Below are 24,262 nucleotides of genomic sequence, written 5' to 3' on the forward strand. Positions count from 1 at the left end.
GAACATAAGCCAGTCAATCACCCAAGGTTAGAAGTAAATATTCCCCCATAGGCATGTTACTTCTTAACTGTTCATTTGAGGGAGGGTGAGCAGAGAGTTATACCTGTCCCTGAAATAATAGCCATTGTCCAGAACCAGAGCAATCACTGGTATGATTCATGACAATTATTTTTATAATGCACATTAGGTGAACTAATTTCAGACCTAAGCCTGCTTTTCTACAGATATGCCAGAATGTTTTCCAAATCGTAGAAGATTTTTTTCCAGAGTTAACTTAGCATGTGCTGAGGTTCATGGGTTATAAAATTGAGGCTTTCTAGTAACTTAAGCTGGGAAAGAGAAATAAGAAGTGACACGAAACCCTTCTGGGATTCGTCCATAATTCAAGAATCACTTGATTTGATCACTTTTACTTCCTACCTTATAGCAACCCACAGCTTTTTCTATGTTATCTTCAGCTTCATAGAGCTGGCCCAGAAATTTGTGTGCCTTGGGATCTCTCTCTTGAACATTAAGATAAGTAGATATGTACCTGTAAGAAAGCAGTTACCATGTCAGTAAGTAATGAATAATTCTGAAACAAAACCTGAAACAGACGGTCAAACAACGTAACATAGTTCACTGGTGCTCTGCACTACGAGGGTAAAGAGCAAGCAGAGTGTTTAGTTCCAGGTATCTGTTCTGGGGCCTCAAAAAATAAAAATAAAAAAATTAACCAACATTATTCTGATATGGGCCATCATTACCTGTTTGCCAGCAAATGTGTCTAAAATACGGGAGACTTGTGTCTGTGAATCACTTAGGGCAGGTTTTCACTACGGGGGGGGGGGGGGGGCGATTTAAGATATGCAAATTCAGCTACGCAAATAGCGTAGCTGAATTTGACGTATCAGAGCCGACTTACCCCGCTGTGAGGACGGCGGCAAAATCAACCTCCGCGGCTCCCCGTCGACGGCGCTTACTCCCACCTCCGCTGGTGGAGTAAGAGCGTCGATTCGGGGATTGATTGTCGCGTCCAGACGAGACGCGATAATTCGATCCCCGAGAGATCGATTTCTAGCCGCCGATTCAGGCAGGTAGTGTTGACCTAGCCTTAGAAACAGTAACTTACGGAAACTAAAAGATAAAGTTCCGCTATGCTGTTTGAATGACAGCTGTCTGAATAAAGAACACCTTTCAGTCCCCCATTCCCAATTTTTCTTCAGGTTTCCCCATTAGTGATTCAATGGATCTGTATCAAGTAAGTGCTATCAGCACTGTCTGGAAATAACAGTTTTGATCATTCAGTAGTAGGCATCAGAAATTGCTTTGTAACAATTCCAGTATCCATTTAATTTCTATAGCAGTAAAGCTCTTTGGAAAACAGAACAACACATACTTTACCTTTTAGCAAGTTCATACTCTTTCGCTTCATAATAGAGTTTAGCAAAAAAGAATCCTTTCATTGATTTCTGGAGGGGAAAAAACATTGTTATGATAAATATGCTTAAAATATATAATACATCTATATTTTTGACCCAAAATGGCTTAGACAAAGTTCCCAGTTAACCTATACTGTATTAAGTGACTAAACTTCAGACACATTAGTTATCAACCCGTGTCCAATTTTTCATTATGGTCTGTAATATTCTCCCCCATAACATCTTTGTAGAGAAAGACCTAATACCATACAGATAGCATACAGTTGGGAAATTAAGGCTACCTAGTGAACCAGAGAAATTCACTGCTTGGTTGTAATAGGAGCACCACAATATAATACCCTTGCTGCTAGAAAAGCTTGTTATGCATCCATCCACCAGTAGGGAGATGATTTTTTTTTTTAATTATACACTGCAACAGGTCTGTCATCAAACACTGATGTTTAAATATGGCATAGGAATCCCATAGTATTCCCAAACTACACTACTCTTGATTACTCCCTGATAGTTCTCCCCAAAGGGAAAATTTCTGCTTGTGCCACAAAGATATAGTTGTGAGCTGATATTAATACAGATGTTCTGCAAGGGAAGGGAGAAGCAGCCAAAAGTACTTCCTCTCCATTCTACCACCCACTGTATCTCTAACAGTGGAAGATCATCCTTGTGCCTCAGTTGCTCCTATACAGTATTGCTGGAGCAGGAACATGAGTGAAACTGACTAGCTCCTGTGGAACAGAGAAACAGGCACTTCTTGAGAAAAGAAAGACGAAAACAGAGATGAAGGGTAACAAAAAGGATGAGAGATGAGAAAAAGCAGTGAGGCTACATCTTTTTATTTAATGGCAGAGCATTAGCTTGTGACTCTCAAGATCCTTTCTCCCTGGACCAATAGAGGTGACACGCACCTGCAGATACTACAAAATCAGGCATTAAGGGGGGATGAGGGAGCACCTTATCATTTCTGTAGCAACCCATTTTGGTTAAGTGGAGGATCAACACTGATGGGATAATGAAAAAAAAATTCACCTCCAGACCTTCTAGGTGAGAGCGAGTTATCACTTCAAAAAAAAAGGGTTGTTGGTAAATGAACAAGATAAAAAGATAAAATGGAAGTCTCTGAAAAATCTCAAAGAAAAAAGTAAAACCAGAAGAGGTGAAAGATGCAGAGAAGCAAGGAGGAAATAAATAAATGACACTGGTGAAATCATTCCAAAAAGAAGGGGGTAAAAAATGACAAAATAAATGAATTGCTAATTAACACTAAGTTTGATTTTTGTATTTTTTGCTACAAACTTAATTTTACTTGAAACTGTAGCAAAAAAACAAACAAACCAAACATACACCCTTTTCAGTTGTAAGACCCTGCAGGAGAATGGTTCAGAACATACAGCCAGAAGCAGCAGATGGGGCCAAAGTCACAGCGAAAATCCACAATAGATACCAATCTCTGTTTAAAAGGATATTTAATGCAAAAGCTTATCCCCTCTTAAGTTTGCCCTGGGATTTATTTTGTCTTTGTTTGACTGTAAGCTCCTTGGAGCACAGACCAAAAAAATCTGTGTGCTCAAACAACAATGTGCCTATAGGGTATGGAAACAACTGATAATTGCTCTTTTTTTCCTCACCAATTAATTCAGCCAACGGTAATTTCTACTCCTCTATCAAGGAAGACAGAAGTAGAAATAAATGTTTTAGATATAATGAAGTTTTGGACTTTTACATGCAAATTGGGTCCAGCCATCAGCTACTGGCAAGCCTCTAACATGGCACCAACTGGAAAGGGCCAAGTACTTCTCCTTCCAAAAGCATATCCATCAATGCTAACAAAACCAAGCTAAGATTCTATCATATTTCTACTGGAAGTCCAAGTAACTTATTTCTGAAATACTGGCATCAGCTCTGGAATCTTTACATTTTTGCAAATGTTTTAATAGTTCACAAAAAGATTGTATTATGGATCACTTCCCATATTCACAATTGGGAAACATCCCTGTGTCAGCTACAGAAATTGCTTACGAGAGTGCGCGACACTAGAAAGATTCAATGTATTTTTAAATTTTCTTTAAGGGAATTTAGGAACTGGAAACAAGGAGAGTCAAAAATCACGTGACCAGCCAGATCTCTGCAAGCCACCAGCAAATGCTCTGAGGAACACTGGTGGTCCACAGACCACAGCTTGAGAACCACTGCATTTGCAGCAAATAAAGACAACCCAAAAAATTATCTATAAAGCGTGTAGGGACAAGGTTTTATTGGACACTGAGTGCTTCTTTGAAAAGTGGATGAACTATGGAGGCAGAACATAAGAACAGCCATACTGGGTCAGATCAAAGGTCCATCCAGCCCAGTATCCTGTCTACCCGACAGTGGCTAATGCCTGGTGCCCCAGAGGGAGTGAACCTAACAGGTAATGATCAAATTAAGAACGGTTAGAATTTCTTGGTTTGTTTGTATTATTAAGTTCTCAACCACAATTATTATTTTTTTTTTTAAGAAAGAAAAAAATACAACTTTAATCACATTTAAGATCTGGGGCAAATGTAAGATGACCCATTACATTCCAAGCACTACAGCAGGCCCTAGCTAGAACGCGCGCCTATATAGTGCGAATTCTTTTAGAACGCGGTCGCAGCCATGGCTCCCAAATGTAATTATTTACATTGGTAGTCATGATAACGCGGTCCCCACATTAACAGGTACCGCGCATGGATCCCGAATCCTGCGTTCTAGTGGGGGTCCGGTGTATTTCCAATCCCTCAACTCTCTCAAATCACACACTAGATATTAAGTTTTTCTCTTGGTGTTTCAGCACAAAGATTATTTTTGAACAAAAGCATGCATTTTATTTTTTTTTACCCTTTAATAAGAAAAGTTTAGTTTTTAATCTTCTCCATAAATACTATGTTATTGGACGAATGTGTCTGATAAGTTTGAAAAGGTCTGGTGAGCCACATTTCTTTACAATTTCAAGGGATAGTTAACTTCAGTCCCTTCTTAATTTTACAATACAGAAGATCAGGACAAAGGAAGAATGAGAAGTATCTATTTTCCATTATTTACTTTGTGTACATACTGTACAATCAGCTACAACGTTACCCACGCAAAGTCAGCATTCCCTGTTTATGTGTGGGTCTTTCACACAGTGAACAGGAGCAAACATTTAAAAAAGTGTGAAGTAACAACAAATAGGTGGTAGGTGTAACTTTTAAATTGAGTAGATTTGTTGACATTGTCTCGGTTGTAAAAGGCATCCGAATCCTATGACTTCCACAATCAACAAAATCTCTGCATGCATATTTCAATGAGATAGTACCTATGTTTTGTGCACAAATCCTGCCTAAAAAGCTTATTATATATTAAATGCACAGATATGCCTATGAAGCAGTATATAACACTGTTAAATTTCCTGCCACTGCAACATAGAGCAATTACTGATCAGACTAAAACTACAGAACAAATGTTAACAGTTAGGTTTTAAGCATTAGACCAGGCCTGCACAACTCGTAAAGCGGCGAGGGCCATATTACTGCAAAGAAAACAGCTGAGGGCCGAAACCCCCCGAGCGCCGCCAACCCCCCCCCCCAGCGCCACCCAGACCCCCCCGAAACACACCACCCCCCCGCGCCACCCGCCCCACGGAAACAACCCCCCCCAGCGCTGCCGAAACACACCACCACCCCCCCAGTGCCACCTGCCCCGCGGAAACAAACCCTCCTTCCCCAGCGCCACCCCACCGAAACAGCAGTATTGAACCTCGGTAATTTGTTATAGCGGGCCCCTAAGGTAGTATAATTAAGGTAAAAGAAAAATGTCTTTTTGCTAGAAGTAGAATAAGATCTTCCCCCCACTTTGTAATCAATTGCCCTGTTGAATGAATGAGGTGTGAATGAGGAAGGCGTGGAAGGCAGGCACCTCCAGACAGCTGCAACCCTTGGAGAGGGCAGGGCCAGCTCTAGGATTTTTGCCGCCCCAAGCAAAAAAATTTTTGGCCGCCCCCCCCCCTTCTTTTGTGCCCCTCTGTCCCCGGCCCCACCCCAACTCCACCCCTTCTGAACCCCTTCCCCAAATCCCCAGCCCCGCCTCCTCCCCTGGCGTGCCGCATTTTCCCCCCACCATTGCTTCCTGCGGGCCCCCCGCGACCTTCCGCTCTAGCTCACCTCCGCTCCGCTCTGCCTGCTCCCCCGGGTGTGCTGCCGCTCCGCTTCTCCCCCCTCCCTCTCAGGCGAGGGAGGGGGGAGAAGCGGAGCAGCGGCGCCTTCAGGGGAGCAGGCGGAGCGGAGGTGAGCTAGGGTCAGCGGGTGCAGGAAGTAACGGGGGAGGGGGGGTAGAGGAACCGCTCCTTGCTCCAGCTCACCTCCGCTCCACCACCGCCACCTCCCCCGAGCGCCCGCCGCTCGGCTTCTCATCCCTTCCTCCCTCCCAGCCTTGCTGCGCGAAATAGCGGGTTTGCGCGCGGCACGCCTGGGAAGGAGGGGGGAGAAGTGGAAAGGCAGCGGCGCACTTGGGGGGCAGGTAGAGGCGAGCTGGGGCGGCAAGGGCACTTTTTCCCCATGCCCCAGAGTCGGAGCCAATGATGGCTGGTGCCAGAATGCCGCCCCTAGAAATGTGCCGCCCCAAGCACCAGCTTGTTTTGCTGGTGCCTGGAGCCGGCCCTGGGAGAGGGGATGGGAGCCAGACCAGATCAGTAGAACAGGTCAGCCACTGATTCACCGCTCGCCTCCTCAGCCCCGCCTCCACCGGCTCGCCTCCTCACTACCCGCCACTGCCCGCCCACTCAGCCCCCCTCCTTCACCCGCCGCTTGCCTACTCACCCCCCCCCCCCATGGGCCGCACAATGAGCCCACCTACTCAACCCCCGCGGGCCACACAGTGAGCCCACGCGGGCCGCATGTTGTGCAGGCCTGCATTAGACTGACCTCTGGCTCTTCATAATTAAATGCCTATGTTAAACTATATCAGCTTAGACCACTGGTGATCTGGAGAGCATCTTCTGGGGTCTGCAGAGAGATAACTGGTGACATAGAACTAGCTATAATTTTCATTTCCAAAGTGCATTACCAGATAAGAACGTAATGCATTCTTAGCTAATTCCATGTAAACAATTGTGGTAGTAGCAATGGGGATGTTACAAGCCCATGATCAAGCAGGGAGATAAGTCAGCCACTTTTTATTAAAATGTGATCCAAGTTTTGTGAAAAAAGTTTGAGCCCTTGAATTACTGCCCTACAAATTAATAACCCTGAAAGCTAAAATTGCATGGGTTTTTTCTTTGATAGCAATACCAGTGTTTATCAGAAAATCAAATCTGCAGCATTGCATTAGCGACTTAAATCCTTTGCTTAGCAGAAGCAGGAGAACGAGCTTCCCTGCACGATCCCATCGCTCTCCCTCAACTCAACCCAACCGCGGAGGGAATGTCTAAGGGCTGAAGGAAAAGCGCCGGCTGCTACGCTTGTCTCCCAGCCTTGGTACAGCCCCGCCAGGGGCCCGGCGTTTGCAACCGGCCCACATAGGGAGGGAGGCAGGCGGGCCCCGCCCACACCGAATGAGGCCAGGCCGAGGCAGCGGCGTTGAACGCCGGGCTCCTGTCAAACACGGCCCGTGACTCGCTGCCCCTCCAGCCTCCCTGGCGCGGGCGGGGCCTGCTCCGTGGGGCCCCGCCGGTGCCGGATCGGGGCAGCCACCCTGCCCCGGCCGCCCCTCGCAGGCACCAAGTCCCTTCACCCCACCTCCATCGCCAAGGGGCACCAGCAGCAGAACGCGTCCAGCAGCGACCCAGGCACCCACCTCCCCGCCGATGGACTCGCCCCGCGGCCCTCGCTACTGGGGAACAAGCCGCCACCCCAGCTCCGGAATCACCCGGGCGGCGGGCGGGGACACCGGCGGGCCGCTCACCTCTTTGGGGGAGGGGGCCGCGGCCTGCACCGAGGCGATGTACCGCTCCACCTCGGCCTTGCTGCGCCTCATGGTTGTGGCGCGCGCTGGGCTCTGCGCGCCGCTCACTCACTGAGCGAAACCGAAACGCCGCCTCGAGCCCCCTGCTCGCCAGCTTCGCTCGCGCTGCGCCTACAGGCGTAAGATTGGGGCGAGGGACGGCTCGCGCGGCGCGCTACGTATGTGTGCGTCGTCACCGCTTGCGGAAGTGGAAATTACGTATGTCAGCTTGCCCCCCCCCCTTTCCTGGCCTGTCTCTGGCCCTTCCCCTTCGCCTGTCCCGGCGGCGGCGCTCTCCCGGCGCGTTCTTTGTCTACCGTAGTCACCGGGAGCCAATCGCAGCGAGCGTTGGGGGGGCGGAAGAGTGACCCACCTGTGCAACTGCCAACCGCCATTGCTACTGGACATCTTCAGGGATAACGGGGTGGGGGAGGGGAAGGCCAAGGCCTGTCACCTGTGGCTGCAGGGCCAGCTTTAGGCCAATTTTTCAACCAATTCCCCTGAATCCAGCCCCGCGCCCAAGCCCCAGTACAGCATACCGGCGTGGCCCGGCTTCCCCAGGGGGCAATTTAAAGGGCCTGGGGCTCCCAGCTGGCCCTTTAAATTGCCACCAGAGCCCCGCTGCTGGGATAGCGGGGGGTTTGGGGGCTATTTAAAGGGCTGGGGCACCAGCTGCCTCTGCTGCACCCCGTGCCCTGCCCGCAGCCAGCCTGTGTCCAGCCAGCCCTGCAGCCCCTGCCCGCAGCCAGCCCCTGCTGCACCCCCTGCCCTACCTCCAGCCCTGCACCCCTTGTCCTGCCTGCACCAGCCCCGCCCCCTGCCCTGCCCACAGCCGGCCCTGCACCCCCTGCCCACAGCCAGCCCCTGCCGCACCCCCTGCCCACAGCCAACCCTTGCCGCACCCTCTGCCCTGTCTCCAGCCAACCCCTGCGGCCCTGCCCGAGGCCAGCCAGCCCCCCCCCACCCCTGCCCAAGCCAGCTCTGCACCCCCTGCCCAGTCTCCAGCCAACCCACCCGCCGCACCCCCCTGCCTGAAGCCAGCCAGTCCCGCACTCCTCTGGCTCCAGCCCTGCCAACCCCTGCCACACGCTCCTGCAGCCCTGTCTGAAGGCAGCCAGCCCGCCCGCCCCACACCCATCTCCAGCCAGCCCCACACCCCTTGTCCTGCCTGCAGCCAGCCCCTACCTCCTGTCAGCCCCTGCCCTGCCTCCAGCAAGCCCCATGTCCACTGGTGCCCTGCAGTTCCCAGGGCAGTAACCCTTCACACCTGCTTCAATGAGGGGGGCAGGGAGCAGCTGGGACCCACACATGTGCACACCCCCCCAGGGAGTGGTGGGGACCCACACATGTGAAACAGAGCTCATTAATAACCGATCAACAGCATACATGACACAATGTACATAATATATAATTTTATTTATATAGTTATGGAAAATAAGTAATACATGGAAGAAATGAAAAGGTTTTTTTTTTTTTGTTAGTCATCCCTGCTGGGACCCTGCCAAAAATGTTCAAATTGGGCCCCGCACTTCCTAAAGCTGGCCCTGCCTGGCTGGCCTGGTAACAGTGTAAATGGGGGGGGACTAGTACGAAGAGGAGGGTGATCAGTTGTCCATGGCCACTGGTGGCAGGACAAGAAGTAACGGGGGCTTAATCTGCAGCCATGGGGAGGGGGGGAATTGGGTTAGAGCTAAGATAAAACTTTTTTTAACTTTAAGGGAAGTTGAACTGTGCAACAGGCGTCCAAGGAGAGTCCTGGCGTCCCTGCCATTGAAGGTTTTTAAGACCAGGTTGCACAAGCACCTGTCAGGGGTGGCCTAGGGTAACTCAGTCCTGCCTCAACGTTAAGGGGCTGGACTTGAGGACGTCTCAAGGTCCCCTAAAGCCCTGCATTTCCGTGATACAAAAGGGATGACGAGACGCTGGGTAGGGCTCATGTGAACTCTGTGTCACAGAACCGTGTTTGTGCATGAGATCAGCATGCCCCCAGTAGAGGTTTATGTCTGTGACATCATTTGTTTTCCAGTATGGCCAGCTTCATCTTCAGTTAATATTCTTCTGAGATTAGAATTTATACAGAATAGGATTAATCCTCAGACCAAGCCTGTGATTGACTACCTGGAGCCATTATGATGTGTTTATCATGAGTCCAAGTTACTTCAACAACTGTATAACTGTTTCCTTCAGCTCTCTCTGTACAGCACCGACCAGCAAAATTATCCAGGAAGAAATAGGAGTCAATTTCCTTCTTCCTTAAAGCCATTGTTAATACATGATCCAGTAAGACAATGGTTCTCAATCGGGCGTACATGTCTCCCTGGGATACACAGAGATTTTCCAGGGGGTAGATCAACTCATCTAGATATTTGCCTAGTTTTACAACAGGCTACATAAAAAGCACTAGCAAAGTCAGTACAAACTAAAATGAGTAAGATAGATAAATATATTCTGCATAGTTTTTAAATATCAAATGTGACCCGTGTGCTAATGTGAAAATGTGTGGTGACGGACTGTCTGTGTTGGATGGGGGTGGGCGACGTTCAGGGGTAAATTTCAAAACTAGCCTATTTTAAATTATTTTATTCTAGGAAAAGTTAGCAAGTATTTTATTTGAAACATTTCCTAGACAATTCAACTATCCACTGAGCGGTATTTGAAATTTAAAAGCTAAATTTAATTTATTAAAGTGGGAAATAGACAGACTGTAGTTCTGCTTTAAGGGAAAAATACAGTAAGGGAAATACAGCCTTAACTATGGAGTCACTTCTGACAGTTCAATAATACAACAGAAACTGGGCTGTATTCCGTGTAGCACTAATAAGGCTACATATTAGAGAACATATACGGGATCTCTCACCTTCACCACCAAACATCTCTTTAAGAAAAAGTCAGACAAGTTATATTCTATAGCCTTTATTAATCACACTGGGAAGCTTAGCATTTAAACCAACTAAGGGATATTTTTTCTTCAAGATATGAAATGAGACTTTAGTTGGTAGAATATAATCCTATACAATCTGTTTAGGTTGCTATAGTAAAGGAAAAAAAGATTTATTAATTTTGTTAAACAAGTTTGTCATACAACTGCACTTTTATAAAGGAAGGGAAAAAACCCCTAGATTCTTTATGAATACAAATGAATAGCATAAGACTTAAAAGTATGTTATAGGGAATTCTAATCAGGTTGGACCCAGTCCTTCAAGGCTGACATGGAAGCTGAAGGTGCTCAGCACCTTCCAGGATAGACCATTTATATATATACTCACTGGTGTAAAAGTAACAGTCAGAGATGAAAGAGAATTATTTCATGTACTATTAAAAAATTAATTCAGCCTAGAAGCAACATGATGTATTTTTTAAAATTCAGGTGTTCTCAATATTTGGAAAACAAACAAACAAACAAACTTCATACGTCCTATAGAGTTGAAGTAGTTAAAGCATATTATCTCTTATAATACCTGGTATACATTTTCTGCATAAAAATATAAAATAAAAATAAAACTGTATATATATTTAATGCATCAATTTTTTTGAATACTATTGTGAAAGATACAGAAGAATAAGGCACAAAAAGTAAGTAAAATACAAAAACACTCATGAATGTTATTGGATTATTTTAAACGGAACATAGCAAAATTCAGGTAGCTCTGAATATGCATATTTCTTGCAACAGGAATATGTTTTCTATATTTCCATTACAACTTTTAAGTCTGATATACAAAGATTAATTATGTAAGAATTATCTATTAAAGGCACTACACTTTTGCAGTGGTTGTACTTAGAAGTTTGACTTTCTTCAGAGACATTTAAAATAAGGCTTCATAATGACTACTTGGATCTGAATCTAAAAATGAGTAGTTCCATAAAAAGTGATGCTACAGTCATTTAAAGACTTACAAACATGCTTAATTCTCTGCACGAGTATTACCATTAACTTCAACGGCACTATTTGTGTACAGAAAGCTAGGCTTGTCTGTTAAGTCCTTGCAGGATATGCACAAGCAGATCTTATGTCTGCACAGAATCCCACTGATATCAGTGGGCACAAGGCAGATCCAACTGCAGTACTAGAGCCATAAGAGTTTAACATGAATTTGTATCTGCAATTTACTATGCGAGTACAATCTACATATCAACAAATATGTATACATGTAAATATCAAATACAGAATTGAAGATATATTTTGTTTTTGCTAGTAATGAGGTTTATATAAAATGTAGAGGGTTTTTAGATGCATGTTTTGTGGGAGATAAGAGGAAAGTACTTTAGTATGAAGCTAGTCATGCATCAAGGAAACTCATTTTCTTTGCTTATGTATTGCTGGTTGCAGCCTCAAAGAAAAATAAAATAAAAGTCAAGTAATATCTGTAATATTTTCTCTTTTTGCACAGGAAGATGAGATTAGAAGGAGGCTTTACTTCCTCCCTAAAGTTTCAGCTAGTTTCTTCAATCTTTTCTTCAGCTCCAAAGGAAACTTCTCATAGCATTTCTTGCAGACAGGCTTCATATCAAATTCAACAAATTTGTTCCTACAAATGATATAAAAGGAAAAATATCTTTAGTGAAAGAGATTTCAAAGAGTATTTGAAGCATGCCATATTGACATAGTACAGGCAGCAAAATAATGCTTTTTCAGTATTTTGCTCAATATATACATGGAGCTAAGATTATAAATGATATAGCAATACAGCAAATGTAGATGTATACTTGAATCTATTTTTTTAGGATACATACAATTATATTTGTTATTCGCAATGCCCAGCTTTGTCACTGGGTGCCAACATTCAGGAAGGAAAACCCAAATTCAGGAGAGACTTTTTATTTTTATTTTTTTAACCCTGGCAGGTTAAGTACAGGTGAATTTGCTAAAGGTGACAGATTTGAGTTTTGAAAGATTGAGATGGCCAGTCATTGCACATATAGTCAATATTTATGTGAAAGAGACATGAAAGTAAATAGCGGAAGTGAAAGAAACAACTGTACAGGAAAACAGAAAAAAAAATAGAGAACTTTTGGATACTGAGGAAAATTGTTTTATGCAATACTGTATGTTGTGCAACCACTGAATTGTAAACCTAACAGTAAAGATACACACTATATTTTCAGAAGTCTGTGGACACCAGCATTACGGACGTACAGATATCTGATGTGGGTATAGGCAAGGACTTTTATTTAGAAGATGCTATGAATTTCCATACTGGATCAGAGCAGTGGCCATATATAATTATACTGTCTCTGACAGTTGCGAGTACTAGCTGCTTCAGAGGAAAATGGAAAAATCCCTACAGACGGCAGTTATGAGCCAGTTTGCCCACGAGACAGGAAGTGCCACTGTATCTACAAAACACAAACTGCTATCAAATGCACAATAATCAAACAAAAACCAGAAAAATAAAATGCTATTTAATTTCCTTCAATTGTAGTAATCTCGAGTTACTTAAAACAATACATACTAAATTTTCAGATGGAAATGTAATCTTCAAGTTGACTGTGTCTGATATTTTAACAAGTCTTTTCAATAACTAAACAGTAAAAAACTCTTCTGTTTATCAATCCATATTGGACATGATTTTCTGATCTCCAATGGGATTCCCTGAGCTGTTAATTTAAATGTCACTTTGCAGCAATATGATGGATTGTAAGAGGAGACTCAGTCCAATCTGAATTATAAAATTTATTTAAAAAAAATCAAAAACCTTCTCACTATAAAGAACTTTTGGAGAACTCCAAAAAACAAAATATAAACTCTTTATAAACTGTAAGAAACAAGTCAATTACTATTCAAAGGGCATCTTGACAGAGTTTGCAAAAAACGGTTACCCACCTTTTCGTAACAGTTGTTCTTCGAGATGCATTGCTCATGTCCATTCCATTGTAGGTGTGCACATGCACACGTGTGCTGCCGTCGGAAACTTTTGCTTTAGTGGTACCCGTAGGGCCGGCTGTGGCACCCTCTAGAGTGCCGCACTCATGGCATGGTATATCAGGCGCCGCCAGTTCCTTCTTGCCGACAACTCCAACAGAGGGGCAGGAGGGCGGGTAATGGAATGGACATGAGCAACACATCTTGAAGAACAACCGTTACAAAAAGGTGGAGGTAACCATTTTTTCTTTGTTGAGTGCTTGCTCATGTCGATTCCATTGTAGGTGACTTATAGGCAGAATCCCAGGAGGTGGGCTTGAAGTTCACAATCTTGCAGATTGTAGTACTGCTCTGCCAAAACAAGCATCAGCCTGAGCCTGCTGGATCAGCGCATAGTGCGAGGCAAATGTGTGGACGGACGACCAGGTTGCGGCATGGCAAATTTCCTGGATTGGCACCTGAGTGAGGAAGGCCGCCGCCGCCGCCTGCGCCTGAGTGGAGTGGAGTGGGCCATCACCAGCTCATAGCAGTAGCAGATACAAGCTGTGATCCAGGACAAGATCCTCTGGGTGGACACTGGAAAACCCTTCATCTGGTCTGCGACAGCAACAAACAGCTGCGGAGACTTACGGAATGGCTTCATTCTATGTAGAAGGCCAGAGCTCCCCTAATGTCCAAGGTGTGCAGCCTGCGTTCCTCATCCCTCGCATGAGGCTTAGGGCAAAGGACTGGAAGATATATGTCCTGACTCGCGTGGAACTGAGAGACGACCTTGGGCAGAAAGGCCAGGAGCAGACGCAGCTGGACTTGCCCTTATAGAAGATCGTATATGTAGAAGCTTGGACGTGAGCGCCCTGATCTCAGACACTCTACAGGATGAAGTTATAGCGACCAAAAAGGAGACATTCCAGGATAACAGCAGAAGGGATCAGGAAGCCAGGAGCTCAAAGGGGGGCCCTGTGAGCCTGGAGAGCACAAGGTTCGGGTCCCAAGGAGGGACCGGGTCTTGGACATGCGGGTAAAGGCACTCCAGACCTTTCAGAAACTGGGCTGTCATGGGATGGGCAAAGACCGACCTACCTTGAAACGGAGGGTGGAAAGTCGAAATGGCTGCCAGGTGCACTTTGATCGAGGACAGCAACAGGTCCTGGAGCGTCAGGTATAGTAAATAGTCCAGGACATCCTGCAGGTGGGCCTCCTCCAACCCAGATATGGCAAGCCGTGGCTCAACACGTGAACTGATTCCATTTCAATACATAGGTAGCCCTGGTGGGGGGCTTACTGCTACTCAGCAAGACCTGCTGGACACTGGCAGAACACTGCCGCTCCTCCCTGCAGAAACCATGCCATCAGGTGCAGCACCGCCATGTTCGGGTGTAGCAGATTGCCATGGTTGTGGGACAGTAGATCTGGCCAAAGAGGCAGCTGTAACAGGGTGGCTGCTGAAAGGCTCAGGAGCAAGGCAAACCAGTGCTGAGAGGTCATGCCGGGGCTATGAGGATGACTGAAGCTTTGTCTTGCTTCACCTTGAGCAGGACCTTGTGGATCAGCGGCACCGGCAGGAAGGCGTACATGAGTGCTCCCGACCATGGGATCAGGAAGGCGTCTGACAGGGAGCCCTTGTCCCTGCCCGGCAGAGAACAGAACATGTGGCACTTCCTGTTCTGTCTGGACGTGAAAAGGTGCACCTGGGGCGTCCCCCACCGTCGGAAGATCAGGTTGACCACCTCCAGATTGAGCGGCCATTCATGGTGAGACGAGAAACTCCTGCTTAGGCGATCCGCCAGGATGTTCTTGGTACCGGGCAGGTGGGCGGCCACCAAATGAATGTCCTGCTGCTCACAAAAGTCCCAAAGGCTGAGCGCTTCCTGAAAGAGGGCTGAAGACCTGGCGCCACTTTGCCTGTTCATGTAGTACATTGCGGCAGTATTGTCTGTCAGGACCTGCACCACCTTGCCTTCCAGGTGGGGCAGGAAAGCCTGGCATGCCAGGTGAACCGCTCTGAGTTCCCTGACATTGATATGAAGGGCTAGGTCGTGTTGCAGCCAACAGCCCCCCAGACCAAGGTGAGCAAGGGTGACGGGGTTACGAAAGGGACTCCCCGCAGCGCCAACTTGGATCCTGCCACCAGTTGAGCGGTGAGAGGACATGACTCGGCACTGTGACCACTCGGTCCAGGGGATGCCTGCTGGGAATGTAGATTGAGGCCAGCTACATTTGTAGGGCCACAGATGAAGCCAGGCGTGGCTTACGACGTAGGTGCATGTGGCCCATCAGATGCAGGCACGTGTGGGCCGTGGTGAGCGGTTGGCTCTGTATGTGGGCGATCAGGTTTGACATGGCTTGAAAACGCGCTTCTGGCAGGAATGCCCTGGCCCGCCTGGAGTCGAGAACCGCACAGATGAACTCTATGCGTTGAACCGGTGCTAATGTGGATTTTTCTGTGTTTATTAGGAGACCCAAGTCGCTGCAGGTGGAGCGCACAAGATCGAGGCTCCTCTGGACCTCCTCTTAAGACCTGCGCTTGTTGAGCCGGTTGTCGAGATATGGGACGATCTGAACCCCTCGACACCTCAGGTAAGCCACCACCAACGCCATGCATTTTGTGAAGACCCTGGGGGCTGAGGACAGGCCAAAGGGCAGCGCCATAAACTGGAACTGGCGCCCTGCCACTATAAAGTGCAGGAAACGTCTGTGCCCCGGGAAGATAGAGACATGAAAGTAGGCATCTTTTAAGTCGAGAGCAGCGTACCAGACCCCCGGACCCAGAGAAGGGATGATGGAAGCCAGGGATACCATGTGGAACTTCAGCAAAGACTTGTTGAGGCCCCGTAGGTCCAGGATGGATCTGAACCTCCCATTTGCCTTTGGGATTAGGAAGTAGCGGGAGTAGAATCCTCTTCCTTGCATATCCCGAGGAAGCTCCTCCACAGCCCCCAGGCGTAGGAGGTTCTCAACCTCCTGAACGAGGAGCTTGTGTGTGTACACGCAGAACATGGGGCGGCCAAAAATTGCAGGGTGTAGCCCCAAGCCACTATGTCCAGGACCCAACGGTCTGAGATAACCCGCGACCAGGCCAAGTGGTCAGAGAAAAGGCGGTCAAGAAAAGGGCAGGAAGGATCCGAGCAGTTGGCTAGTGCGTCGCTCCCAAGCGCACCCTCAAAATGAACTCTTCTGGCCCCCTGGTGTTTTGCCAGACCAGGCCGCGCAGGAGATTGGGATGATGAAGGGCAGCAGCGGTTGAACCCAGTGTCCCTTTTCCTTCTAGGTCCCTGCTGAGGCTGCCACTGCCTAGGAGGTGGGGAGGCCGGAATGGCTGCCTAAACGACTGAGGCGTGTGCATCCCCAGGAGCGGAGGGTTGCCTTTGTGTCCTGTAAGTCATGCAGACGCGCATCCGTTTGATCAGAAAACAGGCTGACAACGTCAAATGGAAGGTCCTGGAGCTGCGCTGCATGATCACCGCTGAAATGACCACTTGGGCAGCTGAATCGGCAGCATCCTAGGCCATCTGGAGAGAGGACCGAGCAGCTGCGGTCCCTTCCTTGACCAGGGTGGCGAATTCCTGGGCCGCTTCCTGGGACATGAACTTTAGGAGAGAGCCCCACAAGTTAAAATTGTAGCGGCCCAAGAGGGCATGGTGATTTGCCACCCGAAACTGGAGCCTAGCCATAGAAAAAAATCTTTCGGCCAAATAAGTCCAGTCTTTTCGCCTCTTTATTCTTAGGGGTAGAACTGGAGTCAGTGGCGGGTCCTTTCTGGGGGGAGGAACCCCCCCATGGCCGAACCCTTCAACGGGTCTGGAGTGGGCGTAAGGTGCGAACAGAGTCCCTTGCCCGGAGCCTCTTAGTCGGTCTTGGCTGGTGCAGCCTTCTTAGGCTTCTTTTTTGGCACTGGTGACGGGGATCGGTGCTGGGAGGACCCCGGTGTCGGAGGTGTGCTACACACCGAAGTTGAAGCGCTGGATGCCAGTTCGGGCCACACTGGCTCCGAAGCTGGACACAGGGCAGCCTGCATCTAGAGGGCCCTGAGGCAGATGTCCTGCTCCTTCTGACTCTGTGGATGAAAGTACTGGCACATAAGTGCTCCTTTATATGGGTTTCCCAGAGGCACTGTAAACAGCTCTTCTGTGGGTCACTAACAGGCATAGGCCTGTTACAGGATGAGCAGGGCTTGAAACCTGCATGCCCTCCGGGGGTGAAGTTCCCGCTTGGACACTATCTAACTAAACACTTAACGGGTACTTAACTACTAACTAACAACGCTTAAAACTATTTACAGAGAAGCACAAGGCTAAACAGATGAAGAAAAACCACTGACCACTTGCGAAGCAAGGGACAGAGGCACTCCGATTAACCACCATGGGCGGTAAGAAGGAACTGAGAAGGCGCAGGGCTGGCGGCACTCCAGAGGGCACCACAGCTGGCCCTACAGGTACCGCTAAGGCAAAAGTCTCCAACGGCTGCGCACACGGGCGCGCGCACACCTACCATGGAATGGACATTAGCAAGCACTCAAAGAAGAATATGTGGATTTGCATACACCCATCCCTGCTACTGAATTATGGTTATATGTCTAATTGAGTGCTGTTGTGTTACAGTAATTTAACAATGGAGCAAAATGTTAATGTTAGTGAAAAACTAACTAACTAATGTTAATGTTAGTAAAACAAGAAAATGTATTCTGCATACAATATTGTTTTCAGGGACTGACATTTTATATTAGCTTCAAAACTATTTTGTGGGATGTTAAAATGGAAGCACAAAGCATTTACTAAAAGTGGAATTTCAAAACTATCAGGTTTTCACAGCTAGCTTCTAAATCTGCATTCCCCAAGTTTTCTAAGCATAATCCTGCATTTGAGCATGCAGGTAGGCAGGTGGACAGCTAACTATTCAGCCTGCATGCACACAAATGCCTACTGGCATATGTAATTAACTATATGCACAAAAGATATGAAATTTGGGAATCTGGAATGAAATCATAGCTATATGGTAGTCTAAAACAGTCTGTTCAGCAAGGTACGAATTTTTCTCCGAGAAGTCCAAAATTTATGAATTTTGCTGTTTAAGAAACTTTGCAAGCTCAATTTCAGAGCACAATGGCCTAAACTTAACATATTAAAATGTAGCATTCAAAATTTCAAATCATAGATATGTGGAAATTAATAGTTGTTCTGTCTTTGATTATCACAAACACATGCAGAAAACCAAAAGAAAAATACATGTCCTAAACACTGACCAAAGAAGAAAGGAGCAGAGATGGTGATAGGAGGAAAAGAAAAGTTTACAAACAGACTGGCTTTTTCTTTTTCAGCTTGTCTTTATCCTTTGCGTCTCGCTCCCGTTTGGCAAGTCGACGTTTAAATTCTTCTGGCATTTTCTCATAACAGTGTTTGCAGACAGGTTTTAGATCAATTTCAACAAACTTATCCCTTTAGATAAGACACAGAGGAAACAGTGGAAAGAACAGGAAAAGATTTAAGAATAAGTCATAGCTGAAAGAAGAATTGAACACAAAGCAAAAATAGATTTTAAAGTAGTAAATGGAGCAACAGGAACGAATACATATATCATTTACAAGAAGTTGTCTATAAAGGTTATATACCATTACAGTTAAACTATGACTATAACAGCTGTGCTTGAAAGGTGACTATTGATCTGTTCTGAAGAGATCACAACTGTTTTCCATCTTCTTAAACTATCTGATAAACTTACTTGAGTGTTAACTTAGTGTTGCAAGTGGAACAAGCGAAACAGTTCACACACCATGCCTTATTCAGAGCAGAGACAACTAGGGGGAGGGGGAAAAAGACAGTATTAGCAGTTTAATAAACAAAGGCATTTGTTAAAAACTTCTGAAATTTACACATTCATAAGACGTACAGGAAAAGGTGATTATTTTTAAACCTATTTCTCAATTAGGGATAAAATTAGGCACCATAATAATGAAAATGAAGTGAGGGTAAGGAGACACACATACACGTATACTGTAGGTAAGTGCTGTGTAGGAGGCATAGATGCCTCTAAATTACTTCAGTGTTTAACATTTAGATGCTTAACATTTAGTTCTACTCTTTGTTTTGTGATAGCTCTGCTCTGGAAGAGCTCCATTTTGATCTTGAATCAAAGTTGCCTTTCTTTCCCCCTTTGTTCATGTCAATCTCTACTTCCTCTTCCTTTGTATCTCTTTCCATCCTGCTTTCTTTACATAGGGTTGCTGAGAATTAAGAAATGAAACCTCCTAAAGCATGCTTTATTAGGAAAAAACGAAACTAAACTTAGAGAAATGAAACATAGAGCCTTTGTTAGCAAGGAATGATTCATAGGAGGAGAAGTTCCTCTAACATTTGCAGATATGATAGAGATGAGTGAAATATTGTGAGGGAAGTCCTTCAAGTCCCGGGGCATTTGCCAGCAAACTGGTCAAGCACTGTTCTAACCAGTTTTGACAAAGGTGAATACCTAAAACTCAGTGATGTCAGATATGTAGGCCTGTTTATTGTAAGATATAAAAGAGGGAAGGGAATAGGTGGGACCACGTGCTAGTGCCTGCTTGTTTAGCTGAAGCCAGCCAATATGGGTTTGAGCATCCCGGGCCTAATCCTGTTGTAAGTATCTGATCAATACTTATGATTGACAGCTGTTATACGGGTACATGCTAAATTTAGCTAACTCATGCTTAAAGTAACCATATAAAAGCCAATTTGGTCTTTGGATTAATAAAGAAATCTTTGGCTGAATTCTGGTGTTGGTCCATTTGAACATTCAAATAAAGATCTTAACACTTTCCACCTCTTCCCTTGCCAAAAAATGGTCTATTTCCTCTTCTTAGTTCAGGTCAACAAGTGCAGCTCTACTATAAAAATGCACCCAAGGTTGCCTACTAGGATTGCCAACTGTTTAATCACACAAACCCCAACACCTTTGCCTCGCCCCTTTCTCGAGGCCCCTCCCCACTCACTCCATTCCCCCCTCCCTCTTTCGCTTGCTCTCCCCCACCTCACTCACTTTCACTGGACTGGGGCAAGGGGTTGGGGTATGGACTCTGGGCTGGGGCAGAGGGGTTTGGCTGAGCCTGGGGCTGGGGTGTAGGAGGGGGTGCGGGGTGCAGGCTCTGGGAGGGAGTTTGGGTGCAGGAGGGGGCTCAGGGCTGGGGTGCAGGAGGGGGTGCGGGGTGCAGGCTCTGGGAGGGAGTTTGGGTGCAGGAGGGGGCTCAGGGCTGGGGTGCAGGAGGGGGTGAGGGGTGCAGGCTCTGGCCAGGTAGCACAGCGGGGCTAAGGCAGGCTCCCTGCCTGCCCTGGCCCCGTGCCACTCCCAGAAGCAGCCGGCACGTCCCCTGCAGCTGCGGGGGAGGGAGGCAGAGAGCTCCAAGTGCTGCCTGTGCCAGCAAATGCCACCCCCACAGCTCCCATTGGCCGCAGTTCTCAGCCAATGGGAGCTGCAGAGTCAGCGCTCGGGGCGGGGACAGCGCACAGAGACCTCAGGGCCCTCCCCCTCTAGGGGGTCGCAGGAACATGATGGCCACTTTTAGGAGCGACGCAGGGCCAGGTCAGGCAGGGAGCCCGCCTTAGCCCCACTGCGCCGCTGGACTTTTAGTGCCAAAATCTCCCAGTTTGGCTGCAGTAGCCTCTGGGAGATAGCGTCTGATTCCAGGAGACTCCCGGCGAAACCGGGAAGGTTGGCAACCCAACTGCCTACTATGAATGAAACTGACTATTGCCAGACAGCTGTAGTCATGTTCAATTATAGTAGCTGTCACCCTTGGTCAAGCACTTCTCTCTGCAACTTCTGGGTGCTAGTTGTCCAATAAGTGTCATTTTGAAGAAAGGTACTCTGCTGTTTGTCAGAACCATCCTAATCAGATAGATAATTGACGTATTGCTCCATAGATCAGGGGTTCTCGCAACAAATTTTTTGATGGCCTCAGAGTGCGGCCACCAACTCTTGCTGGTGGCCGCACTGACACTTTTTCCTAAAATTATTTATTTTTCCTAAAGTTAATAAAGTAATATGCACATATATACATCCAAATCATTGTAATTTATTTATGTAAGGTTTTGGGGGTTTTTTGCAGACTCAATAATAAAAATCATGCACAGTTATCTCTATTCTTTACTGGACCTAACGGAATAAAAACACAAATAATGTGCTTTGCACATTCTTGTCTTTTTTATTATTATTTCTTTTGCTTTTTTGGTAAAAGCGGCTCTCTGTATAACAATTCTGAAGTAAATTTAAAAATGGGCTTTGACATAATAGAAGTCCAAATAACAATGAAAAACACATCTGGGTGGCTTGGGTCTGGGGAGGGGAGGCACGGCTGTGGCTGGCCCGGGGCTGCTCCGGGCAGGTGTGTGTGTGGGGGGGGGGCTCGGGGCTTCAGCCAGCCTGGGGCTCCTCCGGGAAACTGTGGGGGGGGGGGGGTGGGTTTGGTGGTGTTTATTATGATTCCTGATGTCAGATTTGTGTCCATTAATCCTAAATTGTAGTTTTATAGGTAGAGTGTAGTCCTGAAACTATATGGAAAGCACATCATTTGAATCTAGAACTCATCCTTTAGTGTCATGATTATAATCCATGATGTCCTTTTAAAGTGTCTGGGCCTTATCCCACTTGATTACTGGTTTTGGTTTAGCTGGTGCTATTACTGGTACATGGTATTGGTTCAGATAGGTGTTGTAAGGTTGGTATAACTTTTGTGTTGCCTCATATTAAATTATCTGCTTTCTCTACCATCCTGTCCCACTTGGTTGTCAACAGCCACACTCCAGATTAATGGTCACCTGGATTGTTTTTATAGATGCATTGTTTTGCTGAATGCTAATCCTTTGGCAGTGTTTGTGACAGCCTCACTTCTACAGACTTAAGGCCAGATTTTTTTTTAATAAGACATGTAGGTGCCTAGAGATGCAGATAGCAACCTAGTGGGATTTCAAAGCTCCTAGCTGCCTAATTTGCATTAAAATAATGGAAATTAGGTGTCTATGAGTTTTTAAAAATCCCACTAGGCACCTGCCTCTTTAGGCACCTAAATACCTTTAAAATCAGGCCCTTAGGCCCTAATTCTGTAATGAGGTGCATGCATGTGGATTATTGCACTTGCATTGAGGTCTATTAAAGTCAGTGGGGCTCCACACAGGTAAAGGAAGCTGCCTGTGTAAAACTCACTAAGGGATTGGGGCCTTGCCATTTTACACTCTTATGTCACTCACAGAAACTCTGAAGAATTTAGAAAAAGGCATTATGGGAATCAGCATTTCGAAAGGGATTCAACACCAGTCTTCCCTTTCCCTGGTGCCTCTTTTAGTAAGTGCTTCCTACTGAAGTGACATAAAAAAAATGCAATTTAAGAAATGCTTACCATCTCCTTCAATCACACGATTACAGTGGAAACAAACGTCACCAAACAGCTGTGGATAGGGGGGAAATATGAATTTTTAATTTTAAAAATTTATCGTGGATAGCATTTTAGAAACAAAATAATTGCAGCTCAGCATATGGACATAGCAACTTTTCTATCAAACTCAGCAAGATTAAAGGAATGCATACTGTTAAATTACTTAATTCTTTTTTTTAAAGTCACCTTTCCATTCCCATTACAAATAAGACCCTTCATTATTAAAGATGAAAAATAATGTTTAATTTTTTTTCTCTACTAATTATGTTTTGTTTCCTTTTTGTATTTCTTTCATCTTGGAAAATTAAGCTAGAAAGTTTCACTTTTGTATATCACTTGTTTCTAGTCAATTTGAACTTTCAGGTTCTAGAACAATGCCTTGCTGTTTCTGTTGCATAGTTTCAATTTTTATGTACACACCCATCCACCCTCCCATTCTACTTTTGGCCCAAATCTTACCTAACATCTGTAGTGCTTTGGCATTTATCATTTACAGCTATACTATCAATATTTCAAACATCAAACCTTCAAAACTGAATATTCAGGAATCTGTAATTAATACATGCCATAGAACTATGGAGCTTATTACCCACTTTTTATGTGCCAAAAGGTGTGTGCATGTGATACTTTGCAGTTTGCTCATGTTTAAAATAGTTGCAACAAGTTTATTTTAACAGTTAACAGAATACACACACAAAAATCTTTTGTTTATTTATTCATCCAGATGTTTCAACTATGCTCCTCACTGTGGTATCTGAGTGACTATAAAAAAGGGATCTGTAGGGAAAAGGAACACTGACTATAATCCATGTATGAAAATAAAAGTAGTCACTAGGTGGTGTTCTCTGACAAATGCATTTGGTGTTTGTAGTCTTAGATGGAGAAAAAGTGAGTCAAGCTGGGTTACACAGTCCATCTTCATGTAGAGTCATATTATCATGCGGTAGCAGCTGTAAGGAAAGCCACTCTATTAACTAAGGCCTAGTGTTAAACCCTAGACAGTGAGTGACAAATTTTCCTTAGATTCTTGGAAAAGTTGGGTGTCATTAGTAGCATTGAACAGGTGCACTGACCTTGCAGTTCACAGCCAATAGTCCTACAGTCATTAGTAATTATGGATTTGAAGGCCGAGTATATACTGAATGTTTTGTTAAGTCCTTAACAGTTTTGTATTGAAATACTTGAACCATTTGCAGAAAAATGTTAAAATGTTTAAGGAATTACAATACTTCAGACACTACTTTTCAAGACATAGATGGTTGTCAGAAGGCAAAACTAGTCCCTTAGTGTTAATATTTTTCTCTCTGACAGATATAAGTGAGTTGATGAATCATGAATTTATTAATGGCTAAGATACAAAATTCAACCTTACCTGATTGTAATGGGTTTCACAATATGCCAAGCCCTTCCTCTCATAGTGACGATGACCAAGAAATGGCTTTTCACACTTTGCACAAACAAAATGCTGCAAAGAAAATGATATGAATGTCTCTGGATTGGTTGAGTTAATGGCATTTCTTTGGAAACAGATACACAAACCTCAGGACTGAGCATTATTGAAGGATAGTCTGCTGGTAATGCCTTCTTTAAAATTAAAAACAACACTTTTATTATTTTTAGATTTAAAACATAAAAAAACAAAATATTGCT

At 45.6% G+C, this 24,262-nt stretch overlaps 2 protein-coding genes and 1 long non-coding RNA gene across 7 annotated transcripts in view; 1 reads left to right on the top strand and 2 right to left on the bottom strand.

Annotated features, from left to right (window-relative positions):
- The window catches only part of RGPD4 (RANBP2 like and GRIP domain containing 4), a 74,478-nt gene extending 66,792 nt beyond the window's left edge, over nt 1-7,686 (bottom strand). The window contains 3 exon segments of the mRNA XM_029913359.1: nt 421-532; nt 1,384-1,451; nt 7,314-7,686. Of these exon segments, the coding sequence (XP_029769219.1) occupies nt 421-532; nt 1,384-1,451; nt 7,314-7,385 (252 nt within the window). The 5' untranslated portion in view covers nt 7,386-7,686.
- Nucleotides 7,687-10,252: 2,566 nt separating this feature from the next.
- LIMS1 (LIM zinc finger domain containing 1) overlaps nt 10,253-24,262 on the bottom strand; it is a 157,039-nt gene continuing 143,029 nt past the window's right edge. For 4 of the 5 annotated variants that reach the window (XM_024224375.1, XM_024224373.1, XM_024224374.1 and 1 more), the window contains 4 exons: nt 23,985-24,077; nt 22,577-22,625; nt 18,931-19,006; nt 10,253-11,881 (listed from right to left, as the gene is read on the bottom strand). In XM_024224375.1, coding sequence (XP_024080143.1) covers nt 11,767-11,881; nt 18,931-19,006; nt 22,577-22,625; nt 23,985-24,077 — 333 coding nt within the window. In that variant the 3' untranslated portion in view covers nt 10,253-11,766. Of the gene's footprint in view, nt 11,882-18,368; nt 18,648-18,930; nt 19,007-22,576; nt 22,626-23,984; nt 24,078-24,262 lie in introns of those variants that run through there. The other variant, XM_024224376.3, reaches the window with a different exon arrangement.
- On the top strand, nt 15,289-18,219 carry LOC112125996. Its single transcript, XR_002909772.2, has 3 exons — nt 15,289-15,792; nt 16,484-16,589; nt 17,495-18,219. It is a non-coding gene; the product is annotated as an uncharacterized LOC112125996 (long non-coding RNA).

Source organism: Terrapene carolina, unplaced genomic scaffold, assembly GCF_002925995.2.
Source record: "Terrapene carolina triunguis isolate 2854851 unplaced genomic scaffold, T_m_triunguis-2.0 Scaffold21, whole genome shotgun sequence".
Classification (NCBI taxonomy): Eukaryota; Metazoa; Chordata; order Testudines; family Emydidae; genus Terrapene; species Terrapene triunguis.